General features: G+C 44.2%; 2 protein-coding genes across 3 annotated transcripts; both read right to left on the reverse strand.

Annotated features, from left to right (window-relative positions):
• Positions 1–2770: 2770 nt before the first annotated feature.
• Positions 2771–6037, reverse strand: fgfbp1b (fibroblast growth factor binding protein 1b). The gene is made up of 2 exons (XM_086210246.1): positions 5773–6037; positions 2771–5505 (listed from the first exon to the last, which is right to left on the reverse strand). The coding sequence occupies exon 2, from the start codon at positions 5477–5479 to the stop codon at positions 4841–4843; it is 639 nt and encodes a 212-aa protein (XP_086066372.1). The 5' UTR covers positions 5480–5505; positions 5773–6037; the 3' UTR covers positions 2771–4840.
• A 4844-nt stretch (positions 6038–10881) lies between these two features.
• fgfbp2b (fibroblast growth factor binding protein 2b) lies at positions 10882–14712 on the reverse strand. 2 transcript variants are annotated; one of them, XM_086211831.1, is made up of 2 exons: positions 11528–14712; positions 10882–11247 (listed from the first exon to the last, which is right to left on the reverse strand). In XM_086211831.1, the coding sequence occupies exon 1, from the start codon at positions 12326–12328 to the stop codon at positions 11540–11542; it is 789 nt and encodes a 262-aa protein (XP_086067957.1). In that variant the 5' UTR covers positions 12329–14712; the 3' UTR covers positions 10882–11247; positions 11528–11539. The 2 variants fall into 2 exon arrangements, with proteins under 2 accessions (XP_086067957.1, XP_086067956.1); XM_086211830.1 differs by having other exon boundaries at positions 10885–11308.
• Between the last annotated feature and the right edge of the window lie 129 nt (positions 14713–14841).

The raw sequence follows: 14841 nt of genomic DNA on the forward strand, positions 1-14841 counted from the left end.
ACTGTTATGAACATGATATCTCAGGAACAACTTGAGGGAACTTCTGTTTCTTTTTTGACTTATTTGACAGGGACGCATACATACCAAGTGAGATGCTGTGAATCCAGGTCACAAGCAGCTAGCATTAGCAGCTAGCATTAGCAGCTAGCGTCCAAAGCTAAACTGCTGCTACAAGTAAAATGGGTAGTACAATGCAGTATTAAGATAGAAACATGTCAGCAAATGACACAAATATATACACACACAAAAATTATATATAGATATAGATATATAGAAATATATATGAATATAATATATATATATAAATATATATTATATATTAGTATATATTCCCACTCATACTATATATATATATATATATATATATATATATATATATATATATATATATATATATATATATAGTATGAGTGGGAATCAACACCAGGTTCCATTTCACCAAAACGTAATCAAACAGTTACTCTGAGTGTTGACCAGCATGGATGTAAACTGTCACTGAACTGGTATGCGTGGATGCACAACTGCAGGTTGCTAATCGTGTTTTTTTACTCTGATTTTATGGGAATGCATCTCTAAGTCAGCAGCTGCAGAGAGCGATAAGAGTCAAATGTGTAAGCCACAGCAAAAATATTTACAAAAGTAAAAACAAACAGGAATGTACATCTTCGGAAAGTTTAATCGATTTTATTGTATACAAACTACAGATGCATCCTGGTTTTGCTTGATGATGCAAACAAATTCCTCAGTTCCTCCCTCCCACCAGCCTCCCCTTTAGGTCCTGTATCTGATCTCAGCCACATGTACTAACACTCGTCTATCAAACGCTCCACACACTCCCAGATACTCATACACGGTAAGGACATTATAAATGATCGAGGAAATCTTTCTGTTTCAACTCTACGACTGTTGAGCTTCACTGTAGTTTAGATACATTGTGTTTGTGTGTGTGTGTGTGTATGTGTGTGTGTGTGTTGACTTGTGATAAGAGGGATACATACTGTACTTCTAAAAAGCAAAATCCACTGAAGACACACAACTGAAAGGCATTAAACACACGTGTGCGCACACACACACACACAAACACACACGTAAACACACACACACTCGATGTGCAAACATGTCAGTAATTCTCCAATCAAATGGTTGTTTGTAACTGTGCATTAACGTGTGCTCAAGATCTTTCACGAGGATTAGCGACCTGTTGACCTTTGAGTGTGTGAAAATAACGGACAGGAAGTTTCCTCATTAACAGCACACACGCTTAATTGAAGACTCACGTCCTGAGGTCTTATTCCTTTGTAGACGAGAGAAAGATAGAACTTTTAATTCAGAGTCTCTTTTTTTGCTCAGTTTTTTTGTATTCATTTACAAAATAAACCTCACAAGTCACCATTTTCTCCCACGGTGCATGAAATACCCATAGTTCCTTGTCGACAAATCCACAAACAAAAAACAAGTTCACAAATAAAGAATTTCCATTTTTTTCTTGCAATGAAATCGGGATAATAATAATAACCTGATCCTGAAGTACATCGTCTTCCTTTGATAGACTATAAAAGAAATAACATGATTGTTAGTATCGCGGCATGCTCTCTTCATTTCCTCTTTCACCCTTGACCTCTAACCTCTAACTACTTCCTCCCTGAGTGATGTACCCTTGAGTCGTGGAGAAGTGGTGGGTAAAACAATACGTCTTCAAAAATCCCTTGTTACGCCATCAAAGAGGAGCGACTTCCGTTTTAAATGGCGGCTTTTTAAATGTCTGTCTGAGGGGACAAAGAGCAGCAGGTCAAAGGTGATGAAGGTCAAGAACAGACAGGAAAACATTAAATCCACATCTGGTGTTGCACTTGTTTAGGGATTAGACATTTCATACAGCTGCATTATAGTAGCCTGTGCTTCCAATTCCGCTCTAATGCAGCTGTCTGAGAAAGTAATTAGAGGCTGCTGCAGGAAACGGGAGGGACAGCCTATATATTTGGCTGCCGTGCACAGTCACTCCACTTGTGTGTGTGTATAAGAGCCTTTCATCATTTGTATGAAATGCTTTTATCTGAGGATGTGTTATCAGTCAGTGGGAAGGCTGGGCTGTGTAATTCACAATCTGCCGAAATGTGTATTCGGTATTTATTACTGTTTTTCATCTCAAACCTTCGCTGTCGACTGGACGGAACCTGCAGCAAGTTCTACCCCTCTAAAACTACGCGTACAGTCGTGCACACACCAAACAGGTCAGGTATTTAGCTGAATTCAGCCAAACCTGGTGCAAAGGTACAGTACAGCATGAGCCAAGGGGGACCCTGTTATATTTTGGGGCGGAGCCACTTAATATAATAAAAAATTGAATTTTTTGACATCAGGTTTGGCTGAGTTTGCCTTGGTGTTCGCTTCCATTACTTGCAAAATAACTTCAGTGTCCAAGAACTTGTAGTATCAAGGTCCCAGAAGTGAAATGTTCTGATTAAAGTTACTTGGCAAGTATTGGACAGTTCGTAGGAATCTTCTTCTCTCACCTGAAGGAAATGCGCCCATAAAAGGATTGTATGTTTTTGAAGCATACATTTCTTCAGTAAGGTAACCTTTTTTTTTTTTTTGGAATACAAACAAAAACTGCTATTGTAAAAGGAATTAAATAACTGGAGGAGCTCAATAATGTGACCAGCGGATCCCCAAAAGTTCTCATGCACCCACATTTAAACGTTCCACAGAAAACAAAGCACATGGAGATAAATATAAAACATTTATTTGTGGTGCATAAATACAACGTGTTGTTGGTGGGCGACTGATACATTGATCAGAGGTAGAAGAAAGTTCCACTCTGCATAATCATCAATCTTCACTTCCGTGTGATAAACAAAAGCTTTCTGGTTCTTTTTAGGTTAAAATAAAACATTAAAGAACAGCTAAACCACAATGTGAAAGTGAGTAAACACCTTACACGTTAGCACAGAGCATCACTTTAATCATCACCGTCCTGTCTCCATGCACCGTTTCAGTAAGCGGCGGATGAACGACTGACTGAGATGGTAGAAATGTTTTAAAAATCCCTTTACGCGTTCAGACGTCGTTCACCGATTACACTCACAAGTCAAGTTACACCAAATCTTTCAGTGTTTCACTGCAGTGGGACCGACGCAAGATCGCAGAATTTCCTCCAGACTCTCAAAAACGTTCCCCAACCTTCTCTAAAGCTGCTAAAAAAAAAACAACAACAACATTGGGTGGTGTAACCTCACGCTGGGCTGTTTGTGTGAATCAGGACACACCAGCGAGACAAATCTCAAACCCTCAAGTATCTAAACGAGCCGGGGGAAAAAAAATCCCTGAAGGAAAATACATTATTGACGATAATCATCTGGGTCACGTGCGTCCTTCTCATCACTACAGCATGTCTGGTCCTGTCTGTGTCTTCCACGGAGGTTTTGCCAGCGTGTTCTCAACACCTGTAGAAGCACCAGCCTTTGAATGGTCTACTCAAAGTATGAAAGCACCTTGTTTGGAGGTTTCGGGTTGTAAGAGCAAAAGATTCCACAACCAGCAGATCCACCTCCAGGACCAAAGTGTGTGTGTGTGTGTGTGTGTGTGTGTGTGAGTGTTTTCCTGAAGAATTAAACAGCTGCAAAAGTGTGGCTCGGAGCTTGACGGTTCCTAGCAACGTTCTTACTCTACAGCCTCATGTTTTCAGACTCTGTTGGTTTTAAAGAAGAAATGAAAATCAGACCAAACGTGAAGGAGGCGGATGCTGGATGTGTTATCTTCGACGCAGACGAGAAAAAGACAAAATCACAAGACAGTGTGTCGGGATATAATTACATCATGCATAAAACCTCAAGACTGTAGCTCAGATACTTCAGGTTTCAGCGAAGCACCGTTGACAGGTTCACTGTTTCCCAGACGTTGATCTTTGTAACATGTTGGCTGGATGCAAACTGGAACCAGACCGTCTGAAACTGTGGCTCCACACCAAAGGTTTTTGGAGACGATTGTCCAGTAAATGTGTTCTTCCCTCATCAGGGATGTCATGATCAAGTTGCTCCGTTGTATCCGCTGACGCTGAGAAGATTTGCAGAGTTGGTTTTTACGTGTCTTTACACAGAAATCTGGTTCATAATCACCCCATACTGTGTTTTATTTCATTTTCACGGATTCTTTTTGAGCAGATTCTCAAGAGTCTATCAGCACCCGATGTGGGAGGGACATGTTGGGAATCTCCTGTGTCTGGATCTGATATTAAAGAGCACCATGGGAGGGTTCAAGTCGGATGAAAGATTGGCTATTTGCAATCAAGGAAAACATGTTAAGACGTAATACCAGAACATATAGTCACATTTATGCTGGTCTAAAAAGTAAAATGTGCTTGCAATATAGAAATTAAAAACTCCCCTCTACGACTGATTAACAGGAAAAAGAAGAATGTGGCAGTGTGTTCTGTTTGTATGCTGTATTTTCAGTTAAAAAAATAACTTCTCTTCATATATTCGCTCACTTGAATATAAAAAACTTGATTTTAGTGAATGAATATTAATGAACCAGTTTTAGTTAAAAGCAGTGAGGCAGAGGTCGTCAGTGTTGATGTAATAGGACAAAAGTACAAATGTCACCCGCTGCAAAGTAATCAGTTGAAGTAACGAGGTATTTCTACTCATTGGTGGCACAAGAGCACCGGATGTTGCGTGAATGACGTAACTGTGAACGCTTCTGGAAAGCGTGGACCGCGGAGAGAGGGTTTGTATCGATTATAAGTTAAAGATCTGTAATTTCACTTCTACGCGTCACTGGTGTGTCACCAACGAGTCCATCAGTTTCTGCCGTCGGTCGGAGTCCCTGCAGGGACCTGAAGCTAACACTCGTTCTGGAGAACGGAGAGGAAGAACACGCACACGCTGGTCCACGAGCTGCTGCAGTACTCTTCCGCCGTTTTCCGGTGGTTGTCGTGCACCGTGCACGGGGTCGGTCCCACCGGAGCTGGAGGTGACGCGGAGCGGCTCGGCGGGGGAACATCCACTCCTCCGGACTGAGAGGAGGTCACCGAGCTGTGTAGGTCCAGTCTGAAGTGCGGGTCCCGGGGCGCGCGCTTGCACATTCCAGCTTTCACCAGCGCGCGCTCGTCTTTGCACAATTTGCCCTTCAGTTTTTTCAAGGAGCGGGACACCTGTTTCCAGAAGCCCCGCGGGTCAGAGAGGTAGCCCGGGCAGCTCTGAGGTCTGGCGCTGTAGTCACAGCTGAGCTCGGTGTTTCCACCTCGGACGCGCGCCTCAGGATCCTGGCATTTAACCGTCAGCTTCACCGTGTCCGCCACATCTCTTGTCGACCACGTGCACCGCATCGTGCCCTCAAGGGTAAACCTGCCCTGACCGGACCTGTTCCCGCTTCCCTGCGCTCCGCGGTCGGGCGCGCAGGAGGAGAGAGAGACCTGTTGCGCCAGGAAGACCATCAGCAGGCAGGGAGCGAGGGGCGGCGGCGGCGGCAGCAGCAGCATGTCGCGTTAAAGATGAGCAGTTACAACTGAAGAAGAGGGGAGGATGAGGAGGATGCAGGCGGTGAATAGACAGAGAGAAGAAGAACATGTGCGCATAGACTCTCTAAAAGTTGCAACCAGGAAATAAACTTCAGAGTTTACAAAAATCCTGAATACAGTTTTTTTTAACTGAATATATATATATATATATATATATATATATATATATATATATATATATATATATATATATATATATATATATATATATATATATATGAATAACGATCACATCCTCACATCCTGAGACTCACCAGAAATGTCCAGTGTTCTTGTGCGTAAAGCTGCGTCTTGTGGCTGGCCTCGCGCTGGCACATGCATTTCATACACAGACGCAGGAGCAGCAGGAGCAGCAGCAGCAGCACGCCCACCTTTCCCGCCCATAAACACCAGCACACTCATGCAAATCCACAGAAGGAAAACTGTTCAGTTCGTCTTTGGGGAGGGAAGGGAAGGGAAACCGTTTGTTCTGGGCCGGACGTGTCCACGCTGAGCTCCTGCGGAGGATTCAACAAATCAACTCCCACTGATGGAGCCTACGTGTTTGCACCAAGTGGAGGTTTTCCAACCTTGAACCGCCATATACACTTGGAGGCTCTATACACTTGGAGGCTCGACTCCAAGTATCCACCAATCAGGTACTGGTTTCAGCCATGACGTCAGCTATGTAAGGGCCTGACCTTTACTGGTGCTGGTATGCAGTGCAGAAAAAAACAACTAAAGTGTCAAAAGCCTAATATTTTTTTTTAAATATAAAACCAAAGAATGAGGCAGGATTTATTATGAGGGATATAATAATAAGTAATAGACACACACACACACACACACACACAGTATAAAAACAATATAAATGAATTTAGAGAGATAAATCCACACATGGAAGGGAAGACCAGCTGAGCAGATCTGTGCAGAGTTTTTTTAACCACTTGGTCCCTGATTGTTGTTATTTTGAGAGCCCCCCCCCCCCCCCCCAGTGTGTCAGGTATGGCATGTCAGAGGTGCGGTGATGTGTTAAGTAAGTCAAAACAAAACTCACCTATCAGACACAAGCAGGTGGAAGTCGATAATATTTGTTGTTCGTTGCCAAGAGGTCAACAGGTCAGGCATGAAAACGAGAACCAGGGCGAGTTGAGGACAAATTCAGGAACAAACTGTTTGCCAGTCTGCCTGAGAACACGGGGAATGGGCTTGTACAGTATGTGGAGAGGCGATTGGGTAACGACGAGCAGGAGTGTGGCATAGTGGAGGGATCTGGTGATGCACGGAGCCGAACGGACGCCGGGGTTACAGCGGGGCGGGAACGTCAGAATAAAGGTTGATTATGCGGAGATGCGGGAGCTGACTAATGATAATAATGATAAAAGGGTAATATAAATATAAGTCATATAAAAGGGGGCATTATTCCAAACTTAAGCTAAGCTAGTAGCAGCTAACATGAATGGTGTAGCTCTGTGGACCCTCACTCATCGGAACAGGAAGAGAAGGAGTAGGAGGTTGAATACTTATAAGGAGAAATACTGTAGAGATAACATGTGTTTATGATCAGACGTTTGAGGAGACGCAGCTCCTCAAACATGAGAGGGGCCTCACAGCCCTCCAGGCGTAAACTTGGCAAAACTGCATTGAAATTTGTTTAAAAAAACAAAAAAAAACGAGTGCAAGCTGTTGAATGTTTAAAATAAGTACATCACCGTACCAGAGGCAACGAGAGAGTGTTTTTTGTTGTTGTTGTTCATCAACAGCAGGGAAATGAGTATCCTCACAAACAAAATAAAAAAAACACAAAAACAACACAAACGGCGTCACGCGATGCACCGCGTTGATGCCATGTCTTGGGAAAGCAGAATGAAGTCTCGGTTTCTTCCTGTTCAGGGGCTCCGGGATTTAGTAGCCAGCGTCTGCAGACAAGGATGAACTCAGGAAATACGTGACACGACCACGACTTCTCAGCAATAGGGAATGTAATCCAATCTGACGTAGATAAAGAGACGGCGTGAGGAGTGATGACATCACTAGTATTAAATGGCTTGGAGGTTTTGTGACATCACACATCAGGCGCCGCACTCGCGAACATAATCTAGGATCCTTTTTCACAGTGGAGACACGAACCTTCCTTCTACGCGGGAGGGTAAAGCAGAATCCTCCCCCCAGTCGTTTGAAGGTGACCTCACCACCTCGACGGCTCCTGGTGCTGCTTCTGTCGCGCGTGGACTTGCTGTGTTGTGGACTTTTGCACTCAGACTTTAAGTTTCTTGTCTTTTAAGGTCTTTCCTCGCATAATTTCTTGTTCTTTCTTTAGGTTTTCTTTTTTACTTCTCACAGCTGTGCTTCATCTGTAATTAGTCCCTGCCTGTTTATGCTGGTTCCCATTGCCAGATTAGCGCTGTACATTTCCTGACATTCCCTTGCGTGTTCTTGGACTGACCGTCTTTTCACCCTGAACTGCTGTATGGACTTTCCACCGCCAGTTCCTCATCTGTGCTACTGCTGCCGTTAACCCTGTCGACCCCCAGATGTGTTTATTAAAGACTGTTCATGGCCGGGACATGATCTTAATCTGTACATGACTTTAGTGTTTGTTATCATTTTTGAATTTCTATACTTGACTACCTCACTCCACATTTTAGGCCACGAGATGAGAATCAAATATTGGCTATTTCATATTCACTATTATATCGGGCAAGTTATATTTTGTGGCCACAAATTAATTAAACTGAGGGAAGAAGTTATGTACCATGGCCTCAGGAGAGCTAGACTGAGCTCTCTCTCTCTCTCTCTCTCTCTCTCTCCCTCTCCCTCTCACTCTCTCACTCTCTCTCTCTCTCTCTCTCTCTCTCTCTCTCTCTCTCTCTGGTGTATAAAAGGTGTCACATTGAGCAGAAATCCCTCTGATCCACGGACTTTTCTCACATAGGTCTGTTCAACTTGTACAGTTTGGGCCAAACTAAGGATTTGCACCGACTACATGACCGCTAAAACACTAACTTTTCTAACGCTGAACATGTCTGGATGACACACGTGCTTCACTTTCTTGTAATTAAAGTGTCTGAAGTGTCTCCACTGCTGCCTGGTTGAGTCTCCATGTTCTCCCTGTTCCTGCGTGGGTTCTCTCTGGTACTCCAGCTTCCTCCCACAGTCCAAAGACATCAAGAGAGGATGTGGCTGATTGATACTCTAAATTGACCGTAGGTGTGACTGTGAGTGTGAATGGTTGTCTGTCTCTATGTGTTGGCCCTGTGATGGACTGGTGACCTGTCCAGGGTGAACCCCGCCTCTCGCCCGTAGCTGCTGGGACAGGCTCCACCCCCCGCGACCCTTAATAGGAACAAGCGGAAAACAATGGATGGATGTTTGGTTGGTTGACCGATATCTGTTTGAGAGCGGGTGGGCCGGCCCCCCAGCTCTCCCTGTTATCTTCATGAATGACGCAGTGGCTGCAGATGAGAACAAAGACTTCATTCGAACCTGGAAGAAGTCATGTAAAGACTTCCATGGTCACGTTGTCATGCAATCCTGCAAGACAAATCAGTAACTCAGGAAAAAAATGATTTATTGAAATGAAACAGAAGCCAGTGAGGACACCGGTAAGTGTATGGCTGTTAGTTCTTGAGCTGCGGAGTCGGATTGAGCGTGGAACCCAAATCAGCGGCGACACTGGGAGCTGTCAAACACCTATCAGCGTGTGCTGTCTCACCTGTTTCCTCCAGGTGAAGGGTTCGTGTCCGCCAAGCAGTGATGGATGTTTCTGCTTTTAAACATTTCTGCCAATCTACGATGTTGGACTGACAACCAAAACTAGTTCCAAAACAAACAAGTTACCTATTTGGGGTAATTTATTCCAGTTTCAGTCTCATGTAAACAAACTGTTACCCCGCCACAAGTCTGCATGAGTTTCCTGAGTTGTCTCTGTTTGTTTGTGGTGACCCACCAGGGAATCTTTACTGCTCTGCAGTCTAATGCACCGTCCGTCTGGAGGATGAGCTTAGAGGATGCAGGTTTTATACAGAAAAGAAGTTCAGTGCAAGACAGGCAGAAGCAAGGTGGGGACTTTTGGCACCTGGTCCTCATCACCTTGGGACACTTTGATTTCTTCATTTTTAAATAATAGAAGTAGAAGAAATCATAGAAGCACATTTTTCTCAACAAATGTAACTGCGGACTGCAGAAAGGCAACCTGCCAGCATCTGTAACTTTATTTCATCGTATATTTTTTCTTCAGGTTAATCTCTTAGTATTGTGTGAGAAAATGTCAAATTAAATGCAACCTGATCATCGCTTCAGCTCCTCTCTGCTCAGCAGCGCCATCTTGTGGTTTAGAGCAGCAAGTTCCCCATGATGGAGCGCGAAGACACTGGAACTGTTTACTTATTTCTCATTTGCTTTGCTTTTACTTCATTCGTGTTTCTTTGTGCAGGTTTGTACATGTAATGATGCATTCTGATTCGTGTGTGTGTGTGTGTGTGTGTGTGTGTGTGTGTGTGTGAGAGAGAGAGACAGAGAGAGAGAGAGAGAGAGAGAGAGAGAGAGAGAGAGAGTCAGTGTGTGTGTTAAGCTACAGTCAGTTTGGTAACTTAACTCCCCTGTGATGACATGTATAGCTGCAGTCAACACTTTAGTTAACTTTTTAAAATAATTTTACCTCACGCTGTATGAAAGCAGTACTCAGAAGTGATACATTCTTATATAAAAGTATTTAGTACTTCTCATAGAATCAAGTTTGACCTGTATATTTATTGAAATATGCAAAGTAAAAGTTCCATAAAACATAGAATCAAATTTCATTAAGGAATGAAAAACACACTCTCTCTCTCTCTCTCTCACACACACACACACACATTTGTGCACCATATCATCTCTGTTGTCTCTTTCATGTTTGTGCTGTTGTCTGCTGATGTGAATGTGTATTCATGCATCACCCCTAAAAAAAAGCAAAACACATCTACTCCAAAGTAATACTTGACTAAAGAGTCTATGTATTTCTACCCTGCACCCAAATCCCTTTGCGGTGCGTTTTCATGCTCTTCCTCAAACAGAGCCTGATCTTTTTTGTTCTGTTGGTTTCTGTAGAATCTCTACTCAGGTGTTTGAATGCGTGCGGAGGTGAGAGAAAAGGGCATTTTGTTGTTTGTGTTTCTGGAAAACAACACTGCCGCCGCTCTTTTCTCCTCACAGACGACCTCTGTTCCTGCTCTCAAGACTCGATTCATCGGCTCATACAAAGAGGCGTTTGGCTGGCTCCAGACACCTTCCGTATGTGCGGCGTATTATCTTGACTGCTTCGACTGTGTCTGCATGTTAACAACTTCCTCAGCCAGACAGCTCACATGTTGTTACAGCTGGGCGATGAGAAGAAACAAGGACCCCTTTGAATGCACCAGAGCGAAAAGTGCTGCAGCTCAGCTGAAGAAATGAAGAGACACGACAGGAGCGAGGAGCGAGGTCACCACTCTGATTTTATTCCCTTCACATTTTCTTTCCTGCAATACAATGAAATGTTTCCTTGCGTTTATGTGACGCGAAGAGGTTTTCTTTTTATTTATTTAGTTAGTTTTACATCAAACAGAATCACATGCCTGCCATGGTTTCCCTTGCCTTGCTGTGCGTTAATGACATTTACACCACATGGCAGGTGGACAAGCAGTAAACCGCTTACTGAGTGTTTTTGGAGATGCTCAGTCTGAATGATGCTGCAATGTGAGGAGTCATGACCCCGGGCTCCCTCAGCGGTCCTGTAGAGGTCAAAGATGGACAAGAAGAGATCTGACAGGGTTCATCACTGGTGTTTCCAACCTGAAACAGCAACAAACGGAACCCAAGAACACACAACAGATGTTTTGTCATCAGTAACATCTAAAATACACATATAAAAGTCATCAGATCCTGGTCCTATAAGCTCCAAACCTCTGATCACTACTTCTCCATGTGATCTTCGGCTTTTTTATCTGTCTGTCATGCAAACTTCTCTCCCTCACATCCCTCTTTCTCTTTCATCATTTATCCGTCACTCACCTGAGTACCGTCTCAGTTTTGGAACCAGCTGATGACGTAGGTGCAGATGCCATGGAAGCTCTTCCAGCAGTATTCAGTGGCAAGGCGGGAAGCTTTGGAATCAGGCTGCTCCGTTGGACGAACAGTGGTCTTCCCAGGCTTAGGGGTAGTTTTCCTGGTCTGAGGGACCTTGCCTGGCTGAGGTTTGGCAGGCTGCGGCTGAGGCTTAACAGGTTTAGGAGTAGTGATGGGCTTGGTTTGGGCTGGCACGACTGGTTTACGTGGCTCCTGGACAGGCTTGGTGGGTTTGGGAGTGGTGGTCTTGGGCCAGGAAGCCAGGAAAGTCATCTGGGTCTCGTCTGGGTATTTCTTACACATCTGTGTGCGGTAGATTTTGGGTCCCTGGCAGGCGTGGCTCAGCTTCCTCAGCTCCCACATCATCTGGGTGAAGTAGTGACGCGGGTTGAGGTTGTAGGCACGGCACAGGTTGGGTTTGCCTTGGAAGTCGCAATAATAGGAGCGTCCTTGGGTCTGGCCCTGGCTCGGGCCCTTGCAGGAGACACGCAGGCGAGTATAGTCCCCAGCTCCGGACACCACCATGGTGCAGGAGTCCTTGCTCTTGGTGCTGAATCGGATGGGCTCATCCCAGATGCTGCGCTGCTTGTTGTCATTGCTGCTGTTGGCGGTTTGAGCGTTTGACACGAAAACTGTTGCTGCCAAGAGCAGCAACAATCTCAGCCTGGCGCTCATGCCGTTAGTTGGTGTGGGAGCGATGGATGGATGTAGGTATGGGATGACGTGTGTGTGTGTGTGTGTGAGCATAGAGGATGAAGGTGTCAAGCAGAGGCGGAAAGCCTCTCGGTGGGAATTTATAAGGCAAAAGCTCACAAAGAAGGCATTATTCAGGTGTAGGCTCAAACTCCTCCTCCTTCACGCCACACACACACTCACACACACACTGCCACTTCAGGCGTGTGCGATATGCCCAAAACTAAAAAAGTGATGGGGGGGGGGGGGTATGAACTGAATGAGCCGGAAGATGGGGAGCGGTCAACGGGTCTGTGGAAGCTGGGGGGGAGGGGGATTATACAGCTAAAGAAGTGTACACATATGAAGCCAAGTGTTTTGAAAAAGCTCCGTGGGACATTATATAATCTCACATAGGAGGTTCTTTGACGATTGATGTGGGGGAGGGGACGGAAGGTCCTGAGCCATAAAACAGCCTGAAGTAATTTGCTTAAGAGTTCAAGTTAATCTGTAAAAATAGAAAACTCAACCTCTTCATCTTAAAATGCAAACTTCCGCACCGGCGAGACGCCATACTATCAGAAGAACCACGAACTGGTCCTGTGCAGCCGGACGAGTCGCTCTTCATCAGAAGGGGGACAATGCTCGATTTTCATGAAGTCATCATTATTTTAACTTGTTCTTGTATTGTAACCAACTACCCTGCAACCATGAGCCCCCACCACCACCACCACTACACACACACACACACACACACTATTGCATCATTTTCAGAATCTAATCAAGGGGGAATCTCCAGAGATGAAAAGTGAACCCAACACTGAAGAATCAAAACCTGCCGAGTGAAAGCTCCCCGAAAAGGAATCCAAACTCATCAACCCACAACTTTTCAGGAGGAACATGTTGACTGCAAAAAAAACAACAACTGGTTTTTAAATCTAATTTCTTTTTTTCCCCGAACAGCTATGTAGACTGCAGTGTGTCTCGAGGGGGAAAAATGTGTCGCTCTCGTATAAAGGGCTGCAACAGGGGACGAGTCAATAGCGCGACAACAATAAACTGAACCTGACACGAGTGACAGTAGCGATGACACTCGTCAAGGCTGCTTAATGACTCAGTAAAAGTACTACTAGTTGCCTGCCGTCCTCAGAGATTTGTAGGTAAAAGAAAAGCTAGAAAAAGGCCAAAAAAAAAGCAGTGTTTTTTTTTTTTTTTTTTTAAATTGCACCAGTGGCAATGCAACATTGTGGTTTGTCTTTCCAGTTAAAAATAAATAGACAAGATCAACATGTAGCCACAATCCTATGATCAAAAATAATCAACATGCAAGCTGATAATGTGTGACACACAGCAGGCGTTTTCTGAGCATCCCCCTTAAACTCTCCTTGGACAACTCACGCACATGCCCAGTGTATTTTAAGCACGAGCACTCACGCAAAAACAAAGTCAAAGTAAAAATGGCAGCCACTCAGCTATGCTCTGGTTTCAGTGAGTCTATTTAATTATCAGTTACGGAACTGCGGCCCATCTCGACGATGGAGGTTCAAATAAAATGCATCGGGGTTGTAATTGCATATGGCAACTGGTTCTATGAATACTTCCACGGCGAGACAGGGCCCCCCAAACTGTTGGGAGAACTGGAAAATGTAAACGTGGCAGTGGATCAGCTTGTAATTTCCATTTAAAAAAAAAAAAAGAAAGAAAGAAGTTTTATTCATATTTTTAACATTACATGCATTTTGTCCCATTTAAAATCTCAGAGAATTATAATTTCAGTTACGTGCTTATACATTGCAATTCACTAAATGTGGGTCAAATGTAGTGAGGTACAAAGTACGGCGTAGCGAGTGAGTGGAATAAGATAAAAGTAAAAAGTACCACAAGGCTACTGCCTTTGATACGGACCAGAAGAACAGAAGAGTCGCTGTCCTTCACGAGATGAACGACTTGATATGAACTTGTCAGTTTGGATAGACAACAGAAGACAAGGGAGCGTGTTTAGCCTGCAGCAGGCATGCCCCCACTGCATTTTATTTTTATAGCCGTCAATCAGGTAGGGAGAATAAAAATAATAACAATTAAAAAAAAAAAAACGGAAGAGACACAAGGAGTGAAATGTAAACACGAGAAGTGTGTGTGTGTGTGTGCTGTCAGGAACAGATGTTATCCTAAACGAAGCTAAAGCTGTCGTCCTCTGATAGGATGCAACGGCGTCACGCCACCTCAGCCCCACACTGCAGACCTGTCAACACCTCAGAACAGACCTGAACTTTTCCTGCCTCTGTGTGTTCAGCCCTGCAATCTGCATACGTTACATGAATGTGCTGTGTGTTTTGGCAGACGGGTCCTGTTGCCTTTGGAGGGCCCATGTCCCGATCGTCTGGACCTTCGCCTCACTAATACTGTCATGTGTGTTCCTTGTTGTTCATACGTGTGGATTACAGAGCAGCGAAGCACATTTATGAGATTCGTTTGGTGATTTTATGACCCTCGAAAAACAAAAAAGAATCTACAGGAGACCTTGAGATTGTGTGTTCTGTCAGTATCAGTGGATTGCATCCATTCAGTTCATGAACCATAGGAAAGAG

Source organism: Aulostomus chinensis, chromosome 8, assembly GCF_037954235.1.
Source record: "Aulostomus chinensis isolate RoL2024-O1b breed Wild chromosome 8, RoL_Achi_v1.0, whole genome shotgun sequence".
Classification (NCBI taxonomy): Eukaryota; Metazoa; Chordata; class Actinopteri; order Syngnathiformes; family Aulostomidae; genus Aulostomus; species Aulostomus chinensis.